The 21012-nt window shown below is 52.6% G+C and overlaps 1 protein-coding gene across 2 annotated transcripts in view; it reads left to right on the top strand.

Annotated features, from left to right (window-relative positions):
- Positions 1-21012, top strand: part of RPS6KA2 (ribosomal protein S6 kinase, 90kDa, polypeptide 2) — a 336292-nt gene that overhangs the window by 154973 nt on the left and 160307 nt on the right. Inside the window, exon 5 of one of the 2 annotated variants that reach the window (XM_006882783.1) lies at positions 12315-12330. The exons of the other annotated variant lie outside the window; for it this stretch is intronic. Within the exon in view, the coding sequence (XP_006882845.1) occupies positions 12315-12330 (16 nt within the window). The remainder of the gene's footprint in view (positions 1-12314; positions 12331-21012) is intronic. 2 annotated transcript variants of the gene reach the window in all.

Below are 21012 nucleotides of genomic sequence, written 5' to 3'. Positions count from 1 at the left end.
GTGGTGGTGTGTGCCAGCAAGTCAGAACTGACCCATAGCGGACCCTCTCGTGGGTTTTCAGAGACAGTTAATTGCATGGAGACCGCCCGTCCTCCCGTGGAGCCCCTGGTAGCCTTGAACCACACACCTTCAGAATTGCAATGCAGCTTCTTACCACTTGGCCACCAGTGCACCCCTAGGATATCATCCCATGACAGCCTAAAGAACAGATATGTCTTGGAGAAAGTGTGGCCAGTGTGGTCACAGACGGTCTCATCTACTTGGGTGTATTGTTAGGAGGGGCTATTTCTAGAAGGGAGCTTCATGCTTGGAAAGGTGGAGGGTCAGTGAAAGATGAAGACCCTTGAGGAGATGGACACACTGGCAGCAGCAATGGGTCCAAGTGTGTCAGAGAGGAGGACGGCCGAGGACAGGATGGGGCTTAGATCTGTGTTCACAGGGTCACTGCACGTCGTATTCCACATGACAGTGCATGGTAGCATCGCCTAAAGTAAGCACAACTTTTCCACCCACCGGCAAACAGAGCAAGAAATCGTGTGGCTTGTTTTCTTACAGTATTTCATGGATTATGGCCACCTGGAACAGATCCCACAATCTCTCTGAGGATAAAAGAGCAAATGTGTCTTGGAGGAGGTGCCGCGGAAGGACAGCGTGCTCTGTCCTAACCTGAGGAATGTGGGACGCAGAGGGTCAGTGGCAGAGGCAGTCCCCGTGAGAGGGACTGATGGGGCAGCTCGAGCACAGCTGGCATTCACTCTGTGTTCATCGGTCATTACGGCAGAGTCCTGTGTAAAGGAAGTTCTGCCTGCCTCTGTGAGCATGGTGACCACTTTAAAGCAGGACCCAGAGACTGGTTTCTGTGGGGCCCATTCTCTGCTCCTGCAGCCCCTTGGCCATTGCAGGCTTCATGTGCCCAGAAGGCAGAGTGGGCAGCTGATGCCCTATTGCAGAGCTGATGAGTGGTGAACTTTGGCCTGGAGTCTCTCATGGTCACCTCTTAGACATGACCGACAGCATCGGGCAGTGCCAGGTCTTCACCATATCATTCAGAGGAAGGGCCTGTAAGAGGGAGCCCTGTGCGTGGAGGGGCCAAGGAGGTTTTGAGGCTGCAGGGTGGGCATAGCGCTGGGCACAGCTGATGGGAGATGGGCTCAGAGGCCAGGGTGTGCCCACGCCTGGGAGCTAGCCTCACTTTTATGAAACACTTTTCTTTTCATTGACTTTCTCCCCCAGTCACTAATGCCAACTGCTTTTGGAGAAGTTACAGAAATAAACACTGCTGATTTGCCTAGGGTTTTTAATTGATGGGCACCCCATTAACCAGAGGAATGCAAAACCACATAAACAGCAGTTAGGGAACCCTGCTTCTAAAGGGGCCGGTGTGGGAATGTTCCCAGCACCACGTGGTAGATTCTTCTGGTTTTGTTGAATTTTGGTGACTACATCATTGCAGGAGGGTAGGGACACTATGATGCCATGTACTGTGTGAACGTGTGCCCGCAGGCTGAGACCTTGCTATGGAGAAGTGCCTGGCTCTGTGCCGTCAGGCGACGGGATCTCCTACGGTGGTGAGGTGAGAACTCTGTGACCTTGGATGGGCCACCTTGTCCGGTTCCAAATCTCTTCCCTAAATGCCCTGCTGATGGGGGACGGGAGTGGGGGAGAAGAGAGGAAGGTTTCAGGTGACAAACCTCGGTGATACCTTTAACGCAGGCAGCCATGTGGTTAGGCCCTTACTGGCTTCATACAGCAGAAGCCGCTTCAGGCCACCTGCGTTGTGAGACCACAGTGTGAGGGGACACCCAACCCACCAGGCTTGTCCCCTGCCTCCTACCCGCCTCTTCTTGCTGGTAGCTCTTTCTGATGTGAGCTCAAGACAGGCCAGCGGGTGACAGAACAGGTGGCCCTGCTGGGCTTGCCACCCAGTGGAAATATCTGTCCCTATATTAAGCATGACCCTGGGGTGTTTGGCCAGGTCAGTTACTAAAAGCGACAGGGACACATCCGCACCGCTGGGGACGTGCCTCCCGGTGCTCCCCGGCCTCCCATGACCTGTGACCTGGGCGGAAGGCCCCAGCTCCACCTGCAGAGTGGCACCTCACCTTGGGGCATGACTCCCCCATGCTGGTAGTGTGAGACAGTGCTGCCCAGCCACACTACGGCCACTGTGCTGTCCCGTGTCCCCTCGGCGGCATGCTGTCTCTGTTCCGCCACGCCTTTGCCAGAATCTACAAGGTATTGCTGGTAAGTGCCTCATCCTTGAGTCCTGTGCTCTTGGCCTTGCAATGACATGTCCAGTTAGGTTTGGGTGGTGACTCCCAATCTGCTTGGAGAGCCCCACCCTCCAGCCAGGTCATTGCCTTTGCGTGGCAGTGAGTGGCCCCTGTGGCAATACCCTTCCTTCCTGATGAGGAAGCTGGCCAGGCAGCTTAGGGACCGCCCGGCTGGTCAGCTCTCCCCAGGCCCCACCTGTGAGAGGCTGTGGAGTGAGCGTCTGTCCCTCACCTTAAGGGACAGCAGTTGCCTCTTCTTGCTCCACTTTCCCCTGGTTCCAGCTCTGCAGGTGTTGGACATGGAGCCTGAATGAGGCTGGGTTGTCAGATCATCTCTCACTGAGCCCTGGGGTGTTGTGATCATGGTGCTTTCAGCCCTGGGGTGTCGGATCATCTCTCGCTGAGCCCCGGGGAGTTGGCATCATCAATCGTGTCCTTGCGTTTTCATCGCTCCTGTTCTTGTGTTTTCTTTTCCCGGTTGGGCACGGGCTCCGCTCTGCACCCTCTGTACCCTGCTCCCTGTCAAATGTCACTTGATCTGGGTCCCAAGTCCAGCACTCTGGCTGCCCTTCTGCCCATGTGGTCCTTGTTACAGTGACCTTCTCTCAGGAATTCCCCCTCCGGGCCACGCCTCCCCCCACACTCCCCCCCACACTTCACCCTCTAGGCCACGCCTCCCACTCTGGGCCATGCTTCCCCCCCACCAGCCTCGCTTCACACCCACACCGCCCCTCAACCACCACTCTAACCCCCCTGGGTCAAACTTCCCCCCCATAACCCCCCATGCCTCTCCCCCTGGGCCACACTTCTTCCACCACCACACCTCCCCTGCCCCGTGCCACTCTTCTCCCCCAGCCATGCTTCCCCCTGCCACACTTCCCCCACTTCATGCTTCCCCCAGCCTCACCTCCCCCTCCTCCCCCTGGGCCACTCTTTCCATCCCCCCCAACTCTTCCCCCATCACTCTCCCCCATGACACATTTTCGCCCACCACACTCCGCCCCCACCACACCTCTCCTCATTCCCCCCCACACTCCCCCAGGCCACACCTCCGGGCCATGTTGCCCCACCATGTCACCCCCATTTCTCATCCCCTCACCCCAAGCCATGGTTTCAGTTTGAGACTCGTGTGGCTGGAAGGGAAGCAATGTGGTGGGGTGTGAGGCATGTCCTGAGGAGAGGCATGGACTGGGGAGAGGCATGGACTGGGGAGGCGTGGCCGGGGAAGAGTGGGGCGGAGGCGTGGCTTGGGGAGGGGAGAAAGGTGAACAGCGCTGACACCCCACCTCGAGTCTAGCGGCTGTTGTACTAGCGCCGTGAGGTCGTCCTGAGCCGGGCTGCCAACTCAGAGGCACATGGTTCGAATCCACCAGCAGCTCCACGGGAGAAAATTGGGCAGTTTCCTCCTGTGCAATTTATAGTCTCTGAAAACCCACTGGAGAGTCAGCTAGGAGTCTAGTCCGACTCAGTGGTGCGCAACAACAACAACTGGTAATTTGATAGTTAAGCTCTCAGTTACTAACCAAAAGGTCAGTGGTTTAAACCCACCGGCTGCTCTGGGGAGGAATGCTGTGGCAGGTCCTTCTGCACACATGTACAGCTTTAGAAACCGCACGGGCGATTCTGCTGCGTCCTGGGGGTTGCCGAGTGGGGCCAGCGTGGCAGCACTGGGTTCTCCGCCCAGGGACCCCTCAGCATCCTCTCCTCCAGAAAGCCCGCACTCCTGCTATCGCTCTCCCGGTGTGGTCATGATGCTGACCACCACGAGCTCCGTGGTCCGCTGTCCAAAGTCTACCTTGTGCTCGACCCTCACAGGTCTCACAGGTCGTGGCAGTGAGCGCACGGTCCAGTCTGGGCCTCGGGTGGGCCTGTGGGTGCACAGGAACGTGGCGGAAGGCCCCCATCCCCAGGTCCTGCACCCCTGGGTGCTGTCCATGTCTTCACCTGGGTTACAGAGCTCGGCACCTTCCCAAATCCCCACAGGACCCCTTCTCCCAGGAGCGTAGTGGGCAGGAGACGACAGATGAGGGCAAGGAGATGAAGCCTCCTGTCCCGCACTCACCCTGGCGATTCACCAGCAGCCCACCCTGTAGAGACCCCACCCCCGGCTGGACCACAGCCACATCAGTGGCCGCTCCAGCTTCCCAGGGTGACTGTGTGTCTTACTAAAGCGGTCTGAGATTTAAGGTATTTGAACATCTTATGTTTGCTATTCAGCACAGAAAATGCAAGTTCAGCCAGCTGTATGCCGAGCAAAACAAATGACTGTGTCCGTGCACTTCAGGTAATCCAGGCAGTTCTCCTAATAGAAAAGTAAACACAGCAGAGTCAGATGGGTTTCCATGCTTTTAAAGAATTTCTAATACACTTTTGCCCTTAGGCCACCTCTTCCTTTTTCTCTTTAGCTTTCTTACAAATGCCCGCTGACCTCTGAGTATATGGGCAACAAGGCAGCTGTTGAAAAGTGCCTGTGAGTCTTTGAATAATAAGCAACCCAGCAGCACTCAGGGAGCACTGGTGGCTTTGTGACAAGTAGTTGCATTGCCAACCCAAAGGTATGCAGTTCAAATCCACCAGCTGCTCCCTGGGATGGGGAGTCTCCTCCTATCTGAGTTACTGCCTCTGAAAACTCACTGGAGGGCCAGATACAGGTTGGTTCTGACACAAAACAACAGCAGCAGCATTAGTTTACATTAAATACCAAGAGAGAAAAAGAACAGAAACACCTTCCCAGGCCAGCTCCCTACCCTCTACGCAGTCAGTGACTTTCTAGCACAGAGCAGAATGCCCCGCTGGGTCCCCAAGGCCATGCTCCTCACAGGAGGGCCTCGTGTCCACACTGGGCGGTGTGAACGGCAGACCTGTTGCTTAGCAACCATGCTCTTCAGTGGCTGCACCATCTAGGATCCCCAGCTGAAGAGCAATGGTGATCTTGCCTTTAAGCATGTGCATCTTCTGTGTTGTTTAAAATGTCATTGCCACAATGAGAGCCGCCATGCAGGACCTTGTGAGGCCACGTGTGAGAAGCCTGAGGGGGTGAGTGTGCCCTGGCTCACAGTGGACACTCAGTGAAGGGTGGCCGCTGGTCCTGCTGTGACGATGCTGGTGATATCAAAGACTCCTTGGAGCTAGGAGGTGAAGTTCTGCTGCTGTGTCGGGCCTCTGCCATCTAGACTCAGCCAAGAGCATCAGAAATGTGGCAGGGAGCTCTCGGCTCCTGCCTTCGCTGTCCACAGGAACTGCACCAGAGTGAGCACTGGCAGGAAGCCCATGGAGTCCCCTAAGGCCACCTGTCCTAGCCTGGACACAGTCCTTTTCCACGCACCTGTGGTCTCCACTCTCCCCACTTGCTTTAGGCCCCTGAGGAGAGTGGTGGCCCTTTGCCGGCTGGTGTGTCCCACCTCTCTCTCAGACCTCAGGGTTCGTGCTGGCTGACCCAGCACACGTGCATGGAGGACCTGCCACGTGCCAGGAGGACCAAAGCCAGTAGGACGTGGCTGCTGCCATCATGATGGGCTCACAGCACTGCCATGCAGAGACGGAACCAGCCTGGCGGGAATGTGATCTAGAGGCCTCAGCCTCCAGGACATCACCGGCTCCAGAGGAGATGCGTGGTGAAGGACAGTCAGGAGGGGCCGATGGAGAGCCCAGAAGTCCAGGCAGAAGGAGAAGGTGGAGGGAGCACAGGCCACGGACGGGAGGCTGGAACCCCACGGGGGCACGTGTGGTGGAGGAAGCACATGGATGGAACTGGACAGGCCCCATAACGTGAGCTGGCTCTGTGTCTTCTGGACGGTGGTACCAGAGCTGCCCCATGGTCTCCTGTGTAGGTCACTGACCATCAGGTTTGGGTGTCAGCATTCATGGACGTGGCTCCTGGAGCAAGAAGGGCTCAGGTATCATCAAGTGTGGATGGAAACCTTCGCCCGATGCTGCCTAATACGGGACCTGGTTCACCCAGCGTGTCACCCATGAGGCCATCCCCCATGGGCAAGGCTGGCCAGCAGAGTCCTGCCTGCAACTCCCTGATGCTCCTCCCCCATCCGACTGTCCCAGGTGGAGACCCTTGCTGCCTGTCCACACCTGGACCGGGTGACAGGTGACCCCATCTCCAGTAGTCTCTGCCTTAGCAGCTCCTCCTGCAACTCCGGGCTGCCCAGCACCTCTGTGGGCCTGGGGCCAGTTGGGTGTCACCTCCTTTGACAGTGTCAAGGGGCGCAGTCCACAGTCCACTCCAGCCCCTGAGTCTCATGGTGTCACTTGCTTTATGGGTCTTCACAGCTCTGGACACACAAGTCCTCAAGAACAAGCCCTACTCCTGGTGACCACCACTGTCCCTTGCTCCCTCTGAGGCGCTGGCCCTGCTCTCCCTCTGTCCTGGCTTGGGGGCCAGGAAGACTGACCTTACTTGACCATAGGAGAACCCCAGAAGTCACTAGTGCCCCAAACCTCTCTCAGTCTCCTCACAGCAGGCTTGCTGGCTCTACCTTGTGGAGTTCTCTTTACTTCTGTAGGGCCTTTGAAACACCCCAGTTGCTATAGTAACTGATTTCCACTGAGGTCTAGAAGAACAACTAGATGTGTCTTGGTGATCCTTGGAGGCAAGGATGGGGAAGCTTCATCTCTCATGTTGTTAATAGGGGTTGTTCCTTAGGGGAGGACACCATGCTGGGAAAGGTGGAGGGTCGGTGAAAGAGAGGAAGACCTTCAACCAGGTGGACCGACACAGCGACTGCTACAGTGAGCTCGACTGTGTCAGACTGTGAGGATGGCACAGATAGGACAGGGTTCAGATCTGGTGTTCATAAGGTCACTATCAGCTGCACAACAGCTAACAACAACTACACCTAAGTTTCATACTTGAAAGCAATGAAGGTCAAATATTACATGCAAGCAAAATCCTGCTGAAGATTATACAAATACAACTGGAACAGGACACTGACAGAGAACTGCCAGAAATACAGGCTGGATTTAGAGGAGGCCGTGGCACTAGGGACATTATTGCCAATGTCAGATGAGTCTTTGCAGAAAGCAGAGAGTACCAGAGGAAAGTCTATCTGTATTTTATTGACTGTGCAACGACATTTGGCTGTGTGGATCACAACAAATTGTGTCTAACCTTGAGAAAAATGGGAATCCCAGAACACTTGGTTGTGCTTTTGCAAAACCTATTCTCAGACCAGGAAGCAGTCCTCATAACAGAGCAAAGAAGCACTGCATGGTTCAAAATCAGAAAAGGAGTGCCTTAGGGATGCATCCTGTCTCCATACCTTTTCCAGTTTATATTCAGAACAAATCACTGGAGAGGCTGGGCTTTATGAGGAGGAATGTGGCATCAGGATTAGAGGAAGACACATCCACAACCTGTGTTATGCAGATAATACAATTTACTTGCTAAACCTGAGAAGGACCTGAAGCACTTGCTACAGAGGGTCAAGGACTGTAGTCTTCAGTGTGAATTGAAGCTCAACATCAAGAAAACGAAGATTCTCACCACTGGACCATTTCACAGTACCATGATAGATGGAGAAGAGATTGAGGTTGTTAACAGTTACACCTTGCTCAGCTCCCACTAGGAAAATCTGCTATCAGGGACCTCTCTGGAGTACTGAGAAACAATGATATCACTCTAGAGACTTAGGTATACCTGATCCAGACCTCGGTCTTCTCAATTACTTGCTATGCCTCAGAGAGTTGGACAATGATTAAGGATGATAGAAGAAGAATTGATGGCTTTGAGTTGTGCTGGAGAAGAGCTTTGAACATACTATGGACCACCAAGAAAACAATTAAGTCTGTCTTGGAGAGGGTAAATCCAAGTTTCTCCCTGGAGGCTAGAATTTTGAAGCTCTGTGTCATATAATTTGGGCACGTGGCCAGGAGGGACTGGTCCTTGTAGAAGGATATCATACTTGGAAGGGTGGAGGGACAGTGCAGGAGAGGAAGACCCCAGAAGAGACAGAGTAATACAGTAACTGGGGCAATGGGGGTAAGTGTATCGGAATTAGTGAGGCTGGCTCAGGGCAGGGCAGGATTCAAAGCTATTGTACATAGGGTAGCTATGAGTTGCAGGCAACTCAAAGGCACATAACAACAACAATATAACTCAAAGTTTAGGCATATTAAACACACACCACACACACACACCCCTCACAGTCAAGTCAGACCCGACCCCCTAGCTGGCCCTCTCGTCGGTTTCCAATGCTGTGAATCTCACGGGAAGGGACTCCCTTTCTCTGTTGGGACAGCTGTGGATTTGAACTGACCGAGATGAACCACCTTTGGGTCAGCAATGAGCTGTCCATGGACTGGGCCGCCAGAGCTCTCAGATTTTTTAGTTTGGGGGTGATTTTGTTTATTTGCTTGGTGGTTTTCTTTGTTAATTGACAGATTGGTGTTTTATTGGTTTTGGGGGTTTTTCCTAAGAAAAGCTTTATAAAAGTGAGCCTTTCCCTAGAACGTGCGGATGTGATCCTTCAGGTGGACGTTTAGCGTCACTGTGGGGACGGTGAGCTCCTCGTGGCACCAGATGCAGTGAGCCCAGGATCCCGGCACACTCGCCTGGCAGGGTTGTCACAACCCTTCAACTTGTTAAAAAGGCGATGTTTGAGAAGCTCAGTCGAGCAAAGAGTAAGGACACGAGGAATGAATGTCTGGGTCACTGTACAGGGTCCCGTTGAAGACCTGGACAGGCGGTGGTGGGCCAGGCGGGGTGGCAGGACCCAGAGGATGGCAGAGCCTCAGCACTGGACCCTGAGTGCCACGTGGGGGTCCTCAAGAACTGAGCCCAGGGTGAGCCGGGTCTGTGCCTCAGCCCATCTAGGTCACAGTCTATTTATAGGCTCGCCCAATCCCACTGGGGTTTAATAGGAACATGGAGTGAAGTGGGGTGGAGTTCCTGGTGGGGTGTGGGCATCTTAAAGCTTTGCTGTGAGTCAGGGGCTATGGTGGAAGGAATCTCTGTGTGAGTGGACTTTGACCTTGGTTCTGAGATAAGAGCAGAGGAAAATGTCCTGGGAGGTTTATCTCCAGGGTCCCAAAGAGTTGTTCAGGTCAGCCCTGGTGCAGGTACCTGGTCTGTCAGCCAAGTCAGCAGAAAATGTCGGTTATTATGGACTAAGAGGGAGCCCTTTGTGAGGGGACTGTCCAGTTAAGTCCAGAGAAGGGATTGGACAAACCCATCACCGGCCCACTGCGCTGTCCGTGGCAGCTCACGGTGGTCCCCCACTGACCTTGTGAGGCCGGGAATCCCGTCAGAGGAGACTGCTTACCTCTCTCCCTCGGAGCTGCTGGTGAAGCAGGACAGACTGGGAGCTCTGGGTGAGTCAGGCAGCTCCCTCCAGACCAGGGCCCCAGAGGAGCCAGGGAACAAAGACCCTCTCCATAGTAAATACTAAACCCCTCTCCTCCAAGAGCAGCCATTCCCCGCAGCCGGAGGTGGGGAGCGCATCTGACCCTCTCAGAGCGGGGAGTGGAGTGTGACCTTTGCACTGGGGTCTGGAAGGCCGGGGCTGGGACTGAGCTGTGACAGGAGGTGCCCTTCCTCACCGCACACCAGAGCTTTGCTCTGCCTCTCTCACATACACCCACTTTCTTGGTCCCACAATTTCCTCATGCACCACCCTCTCCCACAAACCTAATCTCTCACACACACATGTTCTCACATGCACACTCTCACACGTACTCTTTCTCACACTTTATCTCTCTCTGGTGCATCACATGTTCTAACAGACAGTGTCTCACTTACAGGTGCACATATTTTCTACAAAAGCTTTCTTTCTTTCACACACACACACACCCCACCTCTCTCAAACATCTCTCACACACACAAACATGTCTCTGTCTCTCATACACACACTAGACTCTCACACATACACACCCGTCTCTCTCAAACACACACGTCTCTCACACACATCTCACACACATATGTCTCTCACACGCACACATCTATCTCTTACACACGTGTCTCTCACACACACGTCACACACATGTCACACACACACACATCTCCCTTGCATACACACACACACACACAACACACACACTCTTCCTAGGCTCGCTGTCTCTCTCTCTCTCACACACACATACACACATATTCTCTAGGTGCTCTTGCTCTCTCGCTCGCTCTCTCTCTCTCTCTCTCACACACATACACACACACACAGACACTCTCTCACACACTCCCTAGGCTCTCTTACACGCATACACATATGCTCTCTAGGCTCTCTCACGTACATTTGCTCTCATTGGATGAGATTTCACTACCATCATCTCAGCTGTAGGTTTGGTTCTGGGTTTTGGGGCTCAGAGACTGTGCTGTCATTGCCAGATTCTCTGTAGGATCTGCTTGCACGATGGCCTGAGGACAGCATTTTCCTGGGCGAGCAGCACTGCTGGAAACAGGAGCACATATTGATCTATGGAGGGAGATGTTTGAGTCACACAGTGTCCCTTAGGCAGACTATGGGTTGATTCCACACACTCTGACTTCTTATATGGCCGCATAAGCACCTAATAATGCACTTTTAAAGGACATGCCATATGCCTAGAACAGGATCACGTGACTGATGCATTATAATTGACCGACAGTAACAAGAGCTTTGCTTCCTGTTTGCGCCTGGTTTACTTAATTGAGAGTAGACAGCTACCCTTCACAACCTTTCCGTATGTTCCCTTAATTAGCAAAGCATGTTGGTCTGTGAGTCATCGGTTGAAAGCTCTGTGGGATGCGGCCCCTGCACTGCACACTCTTCTGTAGCCGTGGCAACGGGGCACGTATGGACTGTGAATGAGGTGTGTGTGCTTCCGCTGTGAGCTTGGACTCGTGCTGGGTGGCTCACAGGAGAGTCCTCCCTCATGTGTGAGTGAAGCCACACGCCCCTGTGAGACTTCAGGAGTGGGCATTCTCTCCCTACAGAAACACAGCCACCTGCAGCTGTTTCTGGGTTGGCACACCAATGACAGTGGACAGTGGCACAAGCAGATGTCCCTCTGCTGTGGACCTTCCCATCAGGGTCATTTCATTCTCATTTATTTTCTATTTTTCATTTAAACATAGCACAATTTGGCTCGAAAGTGTTTTAATAAAGATTAGAATCCAAATGCCTACTTGGCATTATAGAGAAGGGAGTTAAGACAGGAAAAAAAAACAAAACAAAAACTCGGCCCAATTAAAGCTACAGCTGTAGGTAATTCTTCTTGGAATTGTGTGGTTCAGACCATTGTGGGGACAGTAAGGGGCCACCATGCGTAGAGGCTGCTGGGTTTTGATTGAAAGCCTTTGATATATGCTGATAATCTTGTTATGAGTAAAACTGCTTCTTAAAGTGTTGTTTTCTTTCTGTCACTATAATGTTGTGTACCTCATCACACACACACACACACAATTTTCCTCTTGAGATTCTATTGTTTTGTTGTTGCTGTTGTTGTTATGTGCCATTGAGTTGACTACGACCCAGAGTGACCCTATGTACAGTAACTCTGAACCCGACCATATCCTGACCCAGTCTCACCATTTCTGACACATCTGACCCCATTATCACAGTTGCTGTGTCAGTCCATCTCATCCAGGGTCTTCTCTTTCACTAATTTTCTCCTTTTCCAAGCGTGGTATCCTTCCCAAGGACTGGTCCCTCCTCACAACATGCCCAAGTTTCACCAGCCTTGCCTCCAGGACAGCCCTGTTTGTTCTCTTGGCAGTCAGTGGTATGTTCAACACTCTTCTCAATACCACAAATCAAAACCACTGGTTCTTATACTATCATTTGTTGTCTGGCTCTCAGACACACAGCAAGCAATTGTGAAGACCATGGATTGGATCAAACAGAGATTAATCTTTAGATGTTTTGCAAATCATTTTTGTATGATCTTGAATAAGATTTTGCTCACATATGATATTAGTAATATTGTTTTATAATGTATACATTCTACTAGATCATGTTCTTTAAAATGAGAACATATCTGGATCTGTACCAGTCAATTGGCCAGGTAGCTGTCTTCCAGATTTCTTAGCACAACCAGATTTCTGGGGAGCACATTCAGAGCTGCATCTGTTGAAGTGTCAATTAGTATGCCATCAATTTATAGGACCTTGTGTTTTTTCCATTTAAAAAATTTCCAACACCCACACACACACACACACCCCACCCCAAGTTTCTCTTTGGAGATAAAGATTTTGAAGCTCTGTCTCACATACTTTAGGTATGTGGCTGTGGGAGCCAGTCCTTGGAAAAGGACATGATGCTTGGAAGGGTAGAAGAACCAGAGAGATGGATTGGCACTGTTAACTGGGGTAATGGGGGTAGGTGTGTCAGAGTCAATGAGACTGGCTCTGAGAAGGTCAGGGTCGAGAGCTATTGTATATGGGGTCGTTATGAGCCATGGGTGATTAGAAGGTACTCAACAGCAACAGCTTTCATACAAGGTGATTGGAAATACCATGGTTTGGGCCAAGCAAACCTTACTGAGCTGCTCAGTTCCTACTTCCTCTAAAGGGAGCGCTGGTGGCCTAGTGGCAAGAAGATGCACTGCATTCCCAGAGGTCCACAGTTTGAGGCCACCAGCTGATCCACGGGAGAAAGATGGACAATCTCCTCCCAAGTGATTAACTGCCTTTGAAAACCCACTGGAGAGTGAGCTATGGGTCAGTTCCAACTCTATGGTACTCAACAGCTTCCCGACAGGGGGGTGAACTCTGAGGGTGGAGCAGTAAAAATTGCTTCAAGCTGCAGGAAGCTGCCATTCCACCACTCTACCTCTCCACAGGCTGGCTTCTCCTACTTCCTCATCTCTACCCTCTCCACCATCATCACCATCATCATTACCATCACCATCACCACCACCATCATCACCATCATCATCACCACCACCACCACCAGCACCAGCATTGATACCATCACCATCATCACCTTTATCACCACCATGTTCATTATAACCGTCACCACCCTCACCACCATCACCATCATCATCATCATCACCATCACCATTACCAGAACCACCATCACCATAACCACCATCACCATCATCATCATCACTACCATCACCATCTCACCACCACCATCACCATCATCATCACCACCACCAGCGTCATCACCACCCTCACCACCAGCAGCATTGATACCATCACCACCCTCACCAGCATCATCGCCATCATTACCATCACCACCACCACCAGTATCACTATCACCACCTTCACCATCATCATCACCACCACCACCTCACCACCATCATCGCCATCGTTACCATCACCACCACCACCAGTATCACTATCACCACCTTCACCACCATCAGCTCCCTCACCACCATGCCCATCATCGCCATCACCATCATCACCACCATAAGCATCACAACCACCGTCACTGACGCTCCTGAAGCTCCCTGTGGAGCTGGAGGCTCAGCCTGTGTGAAGGGAGCACTGCCTCCTCCCACACTTCTGGTATCTATCAGATGAGATGAACGTGAACAGTGAAAGGAAACAAGAGTGGTGATGTTCTGTCTCACACGGCAGCATTTCAGCACCCAGGTTTTATTAAACAGAAGGGAATGAAATAAAAAGGCAAGTCATGCATGAGCCTTTAATTGATACTTTATAGTCTCTAATTCTCTAGTGAAAAAAGAAAGTGCTGGAGTGTTTGTTGTCTATCGTCATTCAAGTGGAAGTTTATTTTCACGTGTATTCCTTGAGTAAATTACCTGTTGGTTAACTACATCAGAAGACCTTTAGAATTCTACGTACGCATGACTAAAATCTTACAATGAAATTATGTATGAATTAGAAGTGAGGTTTTTTCCCCTTCTTATGCTGTTATTTATCATCATGAGCTGTTAATCTTACTGTCATCAGAGAGGATGGTGGGTGGGGGTGGGGGCAAAAGGCCCAGAGCAGGAGCTGAGTTAAGGGGTCTCCTTTTCAGACAGAACCGAGGGATGAATGGCTTCTGGCCCAGGAGTGCTCCAGACCAGGAAGCATTCTGACCGGGAGGTCTGCTGTCGGTGTCAGGATGAAGCCCGTGTGAGCCAGTCTGGGGTAGGATCCAAAGGGAAGGCTCGGGCTGGGAGAGGAAGGAGCCCACAGCAGCAGCCCTTCTCCTTCCAGTAAGCAGCCTGGCTCAGCAGGGAGCCTTCCTAGTCCCTCAGATCAGTTAGTGATGCTCACAGTACTGGATGGCGGTGAATTGGATGGAGACGCTGAGTGAGTGGTGTCAAGACAGACCATGGAGGCCGGGCTTGGTTCCAGTCTGTGGCTTATGATTTTGTCCTATGGGACTGTAGATATACCTTGGGGTGGGGTGGGGGGCCGTTAGAAATGAGGCCATCTGTGTTTCAGAGCAGCGGCAGGTTGTGTGCAGTCCACTGATGGGATTCGCCTCAGGACACTGTAGCTGTCTTACACTCTGCGATGCCTCCCTTCCAAAGCAGAGCTTTCGCACTGAGTTGTCAGGTGCCATCGAATTGAGCATGGCTCACAGCAGCCCTATGAATCTCAGACCTGAACCCTGTCCTATCCTGGGCCGTCCTCATCATTTCTGACACACTTGAGCCCTTTGCTGCAGTCACTGTGTCTTCATTGAGGGTCTTCCTCTCTTTTACTGACCCCTCAAGAATGATGTCCCTCTCCAAGGAGTAGCCTCTCCTAACACCATGCCCAAAGTATGTGAGATAAACCTTCATCATCTTTGCCTCCAAGGAGCACTCTGTCTGCACTTTTTCCAAGACATAACTGTTTGAGCAGTCCATGGGCTAATCAGTGCCCTTCTCCGACCTCATAGCTCAAAGGCATCAATTCTTCCCCTGTCACTGTTAATAAGAGGTTTCACTAAGGAGAGCTTTCACATGCACCTCTTTGCATTTGTGCATGTGTGCAGGGAGAGATGTTACAGAATGAAGTCCTTTGTTCTTCCTCTAATGCTCACTCTTCTCTATAAGAAAAGCTGTGGTGGTGTAGTGGTTAAGCATATGGCGGCTAATCAAGAGGTCAGTGGTGCACCTGAGACAATCTGCTTCTGTAAAAATTACAGCCCAGGAACATGACAGGCAGCTCTTCTCTGCCACAGGGCCTCTGAGATCCCGGATCCGCTCAGTGGTAGTGAGAATGCGACAGGCAGCTCCCCTCTGCGGCAGACCCTCTGAGAACCCAGATCTGGACAGCTCCCCCACTGCAGGCCCTCTGAGAGCCCAGGTCCGAACAGCTCCCCTGCTGCAGGCCCTCTGAGAGCCTGGATCCGAGCATCTGCCCTCTGCTGCAGGCCCTCTGAGAGCCCAGATCTGGATAGCTCCCCTGCTGCAGGCCCTCTGAGAGCCCAGATCCAGGCATCTCCCCTCTGCTGCAGACCCTCTGAGAGCCCGGATCCAGGCATCTCCCCTCTGCTGCAGACCCTCTGAGAGCCCGGATCCAGGCATCTCCCCTCTACTGCAGGCCCTCTGAGAGCCTGAGTCCGGACAGCTCCCCTGCTGCAGGGACTCAGAGCCTGAGTCCGGGAAGCTTCCTGGCTGCAGGCCCCCTGAGAGCCTTGATCCACTCAGTGTTCGTGGGTTTGGGTCTTGGTCTCAGCCCTTGCCCACTGCCCTGATCCCATTCCTCTTTCCTGCAGAGCTAAGGTCTACCTAGAACAGAAATGGACAAGAGCAAGGGCAAACAGGTGGTCAGTGTGAGAGCAGTCCTCACTCAGGATTCAGAGGTCATGTCCATGGGCATTCCTCTGGGAGAATGGCAGTGAGGGGGGGCCCATCTCAGTTCTCCATCCAGTGGAGGGTGGTGCTGTGGAAGGTTTCCAGGGGTTCCGCCAGGCTCTATCAGACCAGTAAGCCTGTTGGATCTTTTCCACAATTTCTTTTTGTTCCCCATTTTCTACCCTTCGTGTCTGGAATCCTTTACTCTGATCCCTATTGGTGGTCAGCACCTGTGACCGTGGTCAGTGGGTCAGCATGGCCAGCCAGGAGGCATCTCATTCTTCTAGCTTCAAAATCCTGTAGACCAGACCAAGTTCCAGCCATCCATTAACCGTTCGGATGCTAAGTCTTTGATTTTCTTCTCTGTTTGCTCTGGATGGGGAGAGGCTAATGGACACACCTTGGGTGGATGCTTGCATGTGGATAGGATCCTAGTTGCTACCAACCAAGGAGTCTGTAGAACATCTTTGTGGACTGTGTTGGCCTGGATGTCTCTGGAGACTGTGATCTGAGCTGCTCAGTGACTTATACCCTTAAGCTCTTGGTTATGACTAAGTTTTCATAATGTTACCCCAGTGCTCTGTTGTATACGTGAATCGGTTTATACACATACAGATACACACATATCTGAAGACCTGTGTGGTCATAGGTGTGGTCATGTCTTTAGCCCCTTCTAGGCACTTGTCACCACCCGACGACTGTCACCTGGCCTTCTACTAGTGCCCATGCCTGTGCCAGCAGTCTTACTCCTTAAGTACAGGTAGACCTTGGGATGTTGTGGACTGGGTTTCAGACCACCGTAATAGAGCCAGTATTGAAATAAAGTCGCACAGATTTCTGTTTTCTCAGTGACAGAAAAGTTACATGACTGTGTTTGAAGACTTGTGCTTCCATGGGGGGGGGGGGGGGTCTCAGTGCTGCAGGAATGGCCAGAACGGAGCCAGGACGCTCAGTGAGCACCGGCTGCTGGAAATGTGCCTCCGAGCATCCCGCTTGCTGCAGGGTCATTGCGGCCCTTCCATCCAGACAACGTGCAGCCTCTGTGATGAAGCGTGTCTGTCCTCCACTGCTCTACACGGGCCTCCTCTCACTCACCCCACCTGCTTCCCCTCTCCCCAGCACGATCACAGCAAGATCTACCTCTCAGGGTTTTGTGAGGACACAGGCCTGCACATCCCTCACGTGTGTGTTTGCCTGCTGACCAACGACTCCGACCTCTCAGCATTCCAGCCCGACTGAGGAGACTCAGTCCCTCCGGGGTGTAGAGGCAGGTGCGGTTGGCGGTGGAAGGTGGAAGGTTGGCCTATTTTTCACTAATGGAGAATGGAAACTTACACGGAGAGAGGATTCTCTGCCCTGAAGCTCAGTGTAGAGCTAGGCCTTGTGGTAAGGGGCACTGAAAGTGTAAGTATCTGGAGGAGGAGGAGGCGTCAGTTGTTTTAGTTCCACAGGACAAGTTAGCAGAAGCTATGGGGGTGTGAGGAGATCTTTGGACAATGAATAAGGAAGGCAGAAGAAGAATCCATGCCTTAAACTATGGTGCTGACAAAGAATAGTGAACACCCCGTGGATACCGAAAGGAGAGACGGGTCTGTCTGGAAGGAGGTGCAGTGAGGGGGCTCCTTACAGGCAAGGATGGTGAGACGTCACCTCGTACACTTGGGGAATATTTTCAGGAGGGCAAGTCCTTGGAAACAGACATAGTGTTGGAAGGTCGAGAATGCGTGGAAGAGAGAGGACCTTCGAGGTCATAGACTGGCAGTCCCTAACGGGCCTGAGCGTGGAGGAGACGGTGGTGGTGGTACAGGGCTGCGCAGGCTCGGCCGTTGACACAGAGGGTTGCTGTGAGTCAACGTCGGCATGGGGACAGCTAACAACAAAGGAGGTCGTTGGGCCTGAGACTGTCCCCACCGCTGGGAGGGACAGAGAGGAGTGAGTCACGGTAACCGCGGGGAGCCACCCGGTCTGAGGGGTTCACCATGGAGGCTGTGTCGCTGTCACAGGGGGACTCTGCCAACATGTGTTCAAGTACCAGCAGCATCAGCCATAGTGCCCAGTGTCAGTAGGGCTTCCAGACTAAGACTAAGCAGGAAGCAGAACAGGCTGGACGCCTCCTGTGGTCACAGCCACGCAGCCCCATCTTCCTGCTGTGGACCAGTCTTGGGATGGACTTGTCTCTCTCTGGAGGAGAGTTTCACATTTGGTGAGGTGTGGATGAGCGAGGAGGGGCACCATCTGCTCCAGAGAAGAGAGCAGGGCACGGTGCTTCCACAAGGACCTGCAGCCTTCGGAACCCATGGGAGCTCTCCCATGTCCTCCAGGACCCCTGCAGGCCGTTCTAGAGAGACCAGGCCCTAAGCGACAACACGCTGGCCTCTGTGTCCACAGGATGAGAACAGGGGGGCCACCACAGTCCCTGCACCAGGTACATAACAGCGCTAGTTATAGAAATGAGGTTTGAACTCCACAGCCCCTATTTATCATTTGAAACGATGGAATCCATGCGCGGTAAAAAGAGGCTATTCTCTTACTGTTTTATTTTAATGTGCTCCAGTCCAAATCTCATTTATAATGGTAACTCTTGATGCGCACGCATTTGTGTAAGGCAAGGTGGCTCTTGCAGCCTAGTGGGTAAGTAATCGCACCACGAGTCTAAAGGCACGGAGTTCAAACCCACCAGCTGCTCTGTGGACAGATACATGGCCCATCTCCTTTGCTGCGATCCACAGCCTTGGGAAGCCTGCTGGGACTGAGGCAACTCTGCTCGCTGGCACCTGACAAACACAACATGTGTGCATATCACGGGCTGCTGGCTCGGCGGAGCGTGCATTTGAGCAGAGGGGAGCTGCTGGTGTGGCCGGAAGGGGCTGCATTGTTAACCCAGAGGGGGCACCTCTCTGCAGCTGGAACCCACCCGCTGCTGAGGAAGGAGGATGTGCCGTCTCCTCGTGCGTGATTTAAAGCCTCTGAGAACCAGTGGAGGCTCAGTTACGAGTCGGTTCCTGGGACACCTGACATCCCCAGGCCCAGCAGGTCCGTGCCCCTGAGCCTTGCACAGCGGCCTTGTCTTTCTGGGTCAGTACAGCGGGGGAAGCTGCCTGTCATTAATGGCTATCAGCTTCACTCAAGAGGGGTGTGAGGTGGACAAATGGGCTCTGGTTCTCCTCTCTGGCAGATACTGGGTGGAACTGGGCTGGGCATCACAGCCTGGCATATCTGGTCTGGTCAGCAGATGGGCCATCACCCCTGCCCCGACCCTGTGCCACCCACATAGAGGTCACCTGCTTCTCCTCGAGGGCTGGGGCTGAAAATAAGCAGAAATGACTGGTCATTGTCAAGTCCATCGACTCATGATGTTCCCTGTGGTCAGAACAGAACTGTGCTCCCTCCGGTGTTCAGGGCTCCGAATGGCCAGGCTTTTCTTCCGAGGTGTTGCCTCAGTTACTTAGCACTGCTAGATGGAGCTATGGTAAGCGGCAACACGTGAGGCCGCAGGAGTCCCCCCGGGGTGCAGGATCAGAGCTAAGTGGGCACTATGTGAGGCCACACGTGTACGCTGAGGGGTCCTCCCGGGGTGCAGGAACAGAGCTAAGTGGACACTATGTGAGGCCACAGGTGTAAGCGGAGTTGGGTGGGCATGGGTCCTCCTGGAGTACAGGAGCCAGGCAGTCAGGCCAAATGGGCAGATGGGAGGGGCTGCGTGTGGTGCACGCAGTGAGCACGTTTGGCGGCTGACTTAGCACCTGGAGGGCGGAGCCCCCTGAGGCCCAGCATCTCGCCCTGAGCATGCGCTCTGAGTCATCATCCCTCCACGGAGCTGCTCGTCCATGATGCTCAGCGTGGAGCAGAGCCGCCTGGCACAGGAGCAGAGCGCGGCTGAGCGAAGGAGGTGTGTCTGGGACACACGTGGGCCTCTTGAGCACACTGCTGGCTTAGAGAGGTGTTGGCCCTCTGGATACAAGCTTATTAAGCGGAGGATTAAAATAGAGCCATTATCCTTGTAGGGCATAAAATCACCATTTGTGCCGTGATGTTACACGCTTCTGAGATAGAAATTATCCCAGTTCTGCAGAGATGAAGGTTAAGCAAAATCAAGAGAGTCACAAAGATCCCACAGCTGTGTGACCCAGCCAAGTTCACCCCTAGTAATTTGATGTCGTTTGCTCCATTTGTGATACTGCTTAGCATGAACGCTGGCTATTTAAGACACCAAAGAGAGACACTAGAGTTGAATCTATTTATCGGGACAGTGGGGGGGGGGGAGGTGGAGAGAGTAACTCCCCCAATGCCACACATCTCGGCTGACTATTGGAAGAGCTCATTAGAAACCTCAGCAGTGAATGCAGAAATGGGCACTTCATCAGGGATGAGCTTAACAATAGATAGAGAACAGACAGGTATTAGAGACAGCAGACATATGAATGACAGATGGTAGATGGATGATAGGTTGTTGTTGTTTGTTGTCATGTGCCGTCGAGTTGCTTGCGACTCACAGCGACCCTATATACAATTGCCCTAAACCCTGTGCCAATTTTATTGTCTCTAACACACACCTCCCCCATTACCCCAGTCACTGAATGAATCCACCTCATAGAGGGTCTTCCCCTCCTGTGCTGTCCCTCCAACCTCCCAAGCATATGTCCCTCTCCAAGGACCAGTCCCTCCTTGTAACATGTCCAAAGTATGTCAGACAAAGCTTCCGAATCCTTGCCTCCAAGGAGCAGCCTGGCTTCACCTTCTCCAAGATTAACTTGTTTGTTCTCCTAGCAGTCCATGTTATATTCAGTAATCTCCCCCAGCACCACGGCTCAAAGTCATCAATTCTCCTTCTATCATCCCTAGTCATTCCCCAGCTCTCTGATGCATAGCAAGGGATTGCAAAAACTATGTCCTATATCAGGCACACCTTAGTCTCCAGACTGACATCGTTGCTCTTGAGTACTTTGGAGAGGTCTCTGACAGCAGACTTTCCCAATGCAAACTGTCTTTTAATTTCCAGGCTGCTGGTACCAGGAGTGTTTATTGTAGAGCCAAGCAAACTGAAACTCTTAACAATCTCAAGCTCTTCACC

The sequence above is a fragment of the Elephantulus edwardii genome, unplaced genomic scaffold, assembly GCF_000299155.1.
Source record: "Elephantulus edwardii isolate Elephantulus edwardi_28Jun2011 unplaced genomic scaffold, EleEdw1.0 scaffold00024, whole genome shotgun sequence".
NCBI lineage: Eukaryota > Metazoa > Chordata > Mammalia > Macroscelidea > Macroscelididae > Elephantulus > Elephantulus edwardii.
Note: the sequence above shows the minus strand (reverse complement) of the source record. Positions and strands in the feature narration are given on the sequence as shown.